The sequence below is a fragment of the Vollenhovia emeryi genome, unplaced genomic scaffold (assembly GCF_000949405.1).
Source record: "Vollenhovia emeryi isolate VEMERY1.0 unplaced genomic scaffold, V.emery_V1.0 DF940520.1, whole genome shotgun sequence".
Lineage (NCBI taxonomy): Eukaryota > Metazoa > Arthropoda > Insecta > Hymenoptera > Formicidae > Vollenhovia > Vollenhovia emeryi.
In genome coordinates, this window is record NW_011965846.1 from 4,170 (window position 1) to 8,531 (window position 4,362).

General features: G+C 59.1%; 1 protein-coding gene across 1 annotated transcript; it reads left to right on the forward strand.

Moving 5' to 3' along the window:
• Positions 1-3,057: 3,057 nt before the first annotated feature.
• On the forward strand, positions 3,058-3,789 carry LOC105555947. Its single transcript, XM_012002998.1, has one exon. The coding sequence runs from the start codon at positions 3,058-3,060 to the stop codon at positions 3,787-3,789; it is 732 nt and encodes a 243-aa protein (XP_011858388.1).
• The last annotated feature ends 573 nt before the right edge of the window (positions 3,790-4,362 follow it).

The window sequence follows — 4,362 nt, forward strand, 5'->3', positions numbered from 1 at the left end:
GGGCGTGCGGCCTGGCGTACGGGGCTGGGCGTGGAGGGCGGAGGATCGGCAGTGTGCGTGGTGTGTGAGTGAGCCGCGGTCGGCTGCCGGTGGATATCCCTGAGACTAACCAAGGGGGGAGTAGTAAACCCCCCGACCGGGGACGAGCGGTGACGTCTGTACCTGACCTCTGCCATGGACTAAGCGGGAATGTAAGTTCAGTTTACTGGAAAAGTCCGCAGGAAGTGGCATGTTTAATGTGGGAAAACCGCTCCCGTCTCGTCCGTCTGGAGCCTATCAGGGCGTTGAAGCCGGCAGTCCGGGCGCGGGTATGGAGAGGCGCATAGCCAGCGTCCTCTCATACCCTGTGAGGGAGATTCCCTTACAACCTCTAGCCCTGGGGAGGAGTATGCGGCCGATCGGATCGGTGCGCGCTCCTCTTCGGGGGTGAGGTTAAACCTTTAACATCATAGTGGGCCTGGCCGTCTCCAGGGACCTTTTTGATTAGAAGCACTGACCGGGATAGGGGGTGGCTCCCCCGAAAAGGGCATCTCCACTGCCCGGTCTGTAATTAGGGAATCTCAACACCGGGGATAGTGCCCCCACCGCGGTGGAGGTCCCATGATGGGCGAACCGGTTTTAGAAATCACTGCCGATATGAAGACACACCAAACCAAAAACGCAGGAGAGGAAGGGAAAGACAGAAAGACGGGCAACTCCCAAGGGACAGGTGGTAGGATGGACATGTCCCAAGGGAAGACCCGACAAGAAGGTGCCAGCACATCGGCTACAGCACGTGGTACGAAGCCAGGGCCAGCGTGCTCTAAAGTAGCCAGGAACACCCCGCTTCCGACAGCCTCAGACGGATCGGACACAGAGGCAATGGTGGACGTGGAGAAAGTAGTCCCACCCACGGACGACGGAATGTCTTCGGACTCATCGGTGGATCAAATCACCGGTAAGAGAAAGAAGAGAGGGAGGCCGCCCACGACATACGCGGGCTTAAAAAGGAAGAAAAAGATGGAGTGCAGGCTAGAGATAAAAAAACTCAAGGCCGAGCAGAAAGCGCGGGCAGAGGTACTGAACCCCAAGGTTCTGCCACGGGACATCACGCCAGAAAGAGAGAAGGTCTGCCAGCTAGAGGGTCTCAACAACGCGCAGATCGCAGCAGAAATGCTACAGAATGTCAACGTTGTTGTGAAGATGGCCGAGAGGTCTAAAAACCTCAAAGGCACCTTCGTGAAGGAGCTAAAGGTGTGCTCAAAAAACCTTCAGGCGGCAGCTACTGTGATAGCCAAGAAGACGGCTGGCTTACACAGTGACGCGCGAGAGGAGGAGACCGAGAAGCTCAGGGAGAGGGTGAGGAGCCTCGAAGAACAGGTGGGGAGGCTGACGATGCTTCTACACGAGGAGAGGGAGATGAGAGCAGGAGCGAAGGGCAAGGACAGTCAGGAAAGGGCAGAAACGGTGGAGATGCCCGAATGGGATCTCGGGGTAGACCACCCACCCCGTGCCAAAGCCCGAGCTCAAGCCCCTGCGAAGCCCGCGAAAACGGCGAAACCTGCGCGGCCCAAGGCCCAGGGCCAAACACAAGAGGCAGGGAAGACGGCAAAATCGAAGACGGCCGAAAGAACCGAAGATACGGTATACCGGCCAACGATAAGAGGAGAGAGGAAGGTGCTGGATGAGCCGCCAATAGAGGAGGCCATGGAGGGTGTCCGAAAAGTGATGGAGGGAGTCTCCATCAAGGATGTCGTCAACGGGGACCCGGAAAAGGTGAAATGCAACCTGGAAAACCTAATAACCAGGTGCCAGGGAGCGCTGACCCGGATCCCGAAGGAACGGAAGCAGGGCAAAGGGAATAACCCGAGAAGCCTGCCCACAATCACCAAGGTGGAGGTGGTTAAGGACAGGCTACGGGTTAAGGCAAGGGAGACCGCGGCGCAAATTGTGCGCGGCACCAAGGAGGAGAAGGCGCTGAAGGAGAACACTCCAGCTACGCCGGCCACCCCATGGGTGGAGGTAGTAAAGAGAGGGAGAAAGAAGCCGGCGGGCGGAAAGCAGGAGCCGGCGACGAAACCCAACGCCGCGGCAGCTACCAGCAAAGCCGGAGAAAAGGCGCGGAGGGAGGAAAAGGGAAAAGGGGAGCCGAAAAGGAGAAGGACACCCAGGTCTGCTGCTGTGGCGATCACCTTCCCCGAAGGACAAGCGGGGGAGGGGATGCGGTACCTGAGGTCCCAAATTAACCTGGAGGACCTGGGAATCAATAACGTCAAGTACAGAAGAGCCTTGAACGGGGCGACTCTGTTGGAAATCCCAGGAGGGGAGGAAGCGAAGGCAAAGGCCGACACGCTGGCTAGCCGCATAAAGGCGGTAGCGGAGGAGAAAGGCGTACGGGTCTCCCGCCCCGCAAAAAGGGCGGAGATCCGTATGAAGGATCTAGACGAATCCGTCACGATGGAGGAAGTACGGGATGCGGTAGCAAAGATCGGAGAAGGCCAGCCAGAGGACATAAAGGTAGGCCCGATCCGACTAACTCCCAGCGGCCTCGGCACCTGCTGGATCCAATGCGGGATTGAGGTTGCGAAGAGAGCAGCCGAGGCGAGGAGAATCAGGGTAGGATGGGTGGCAGCTAGGGTGGAGATGTTGGAACCGCTCCCCCTGATTTGTTACAAGTGTTTGGAGAGGGGACACGTAAGGACCCAATGCAAAAGCACCATCGACAGAAGCACACTGTGCTACAGGTGCGGGAAAGAGGGGCACAAGGCACAGGGGTGTAACGAAATCCCAAACTGTGCCGTGTGCAGTGGGAAAGGACTGCCCTCCAACCATAAGGCCGGAGGAGCGGCGTGCCGACTCCCAAGCAAGGGAGAGAAGAAAAGGGCAGCCAAGAAGAGCCGTGGAGGAGGGCCAAACCAAATCGGGGAAAGCCAACAAGATGACGAGCGAAGCAACAGCGGGCCCATCAACTGAGCGAGGGGAGCCGATGGAGACGGAACCAGCGGAACAGGGAGCAAAGGAGCACCCGAGAGGTGGAAACAGCCAGGAGGAGGCTGGTAAGGGGGCGCCTTCACAGCGATGAAGGTGCTCCAGGCGAACCTCAACCACGCCCGCCAGGCCCAGGATCTTTTCCTTCACAGCCTGGCGGAGCGTGGTTGTGGACTCGGAATCGTGGCCGAGCCGTACCGTGTCCCCAAGAATCCGTGCTGGGTGGGGAGCACGGACGGATCGGCCGCGATCGTATGGAGGAGAACGGGAGAAAGAACCCCCCCTATCTCCAGACTAAAAACGGGAGAGGGATGGGTCGCAGTTGAGAGGGGACCCTTGGTCGTGATCGGGGTATATATTAGACCCAGCCTCTCCAGGGCGGAAGTGGAGGCCCGACTCCAAGACCTGGAGGACGTGGTCCGGGAATATCTTCCTGGGCCAATACTGGTCGCCGGGGACTTCAACGCCAAATCGGCACTTTGGGGTTCCCGGCGACCGGACGCCAAAGGGGCGGATGTGGAGGCCTGGGCAACTCGCCTGGGCCTTCACCTGGAAAATGTAGGGGCGGTTAGCACCTGCGTGAGGCCGCAGGGGGAGTCAATCGTCGATCTGACGTGGACCTCCCCTGCGGCCGCGAGGAGAGTAAGAAAATGGGAGGTCGCGGAGAGCATGGAGATGCTATCCGACCACCTCCCCATAGAACTGGAGCTCTCCTGGGAGGACAGAAGGAGGGGGGCGCAGAAGCAGGCTGTCAGGTGGAGGGTTGATAAACTGGACACCGACAAACTGGTAGAGTCGCTGGGTGCGGCGCTATGGGCGTAGCCGGAACCGGCAGCTACAGTAGAGGAGGAAGTGGAATGGCTGCGGCACACGATGACCAACGCATGCGACAGCGCAATGCCGCGAGCGAAGTTCGCCCCGCGCAGGGCGGCCTTCTGGTGGTCCGAGGAAATTGAGGAGTTGAGGAGATCCTCGGTAGCTGCCAGGAGGGCCTTCCTGCGGGCGAGAAGAAGAAAGAGAACTCCTCTGGCGGAAGAGGAGAGGTTAGCGGAAGAATACCGCCAAAAAAGAAAGGCGCTGAGGATGGCCATAAAAATGGCTAAAGAAAAAGCGTGGGAGAACTCAATCAGCTCCCTGGACGCGGACCCATGGGGGCGCCCCTACAAGCTTGTTATGAACAAGCTAAGCTCAGGGGCGCCCCCGACGGTCGAGCTGATGAAGCCTCGATTTCTCCAGGAAGTGGTGGAAGCACTATTCCCAGCGGGGGATGGGAGGGGTCCCGAGTATGAGGGGCATAGAGGGGAGGAGCATTGGCCTTGGCAGGAGGAGCTGGGGGTCACCCGGACGGAACTGGCCCTGGCAGCAAAAAAGCTCAAGAAGGGCAAAGCACCAGGG

Excerpts from the sequence above, each read along its gene's own strand:
- LOC105555947 (XM_012002998.1), top strand. The coding sequence starts at position 3,058 with ATGAAGGTGCTCCAGGCGAACCTCAACCACGCCCGCCAGGCCCAGGAT.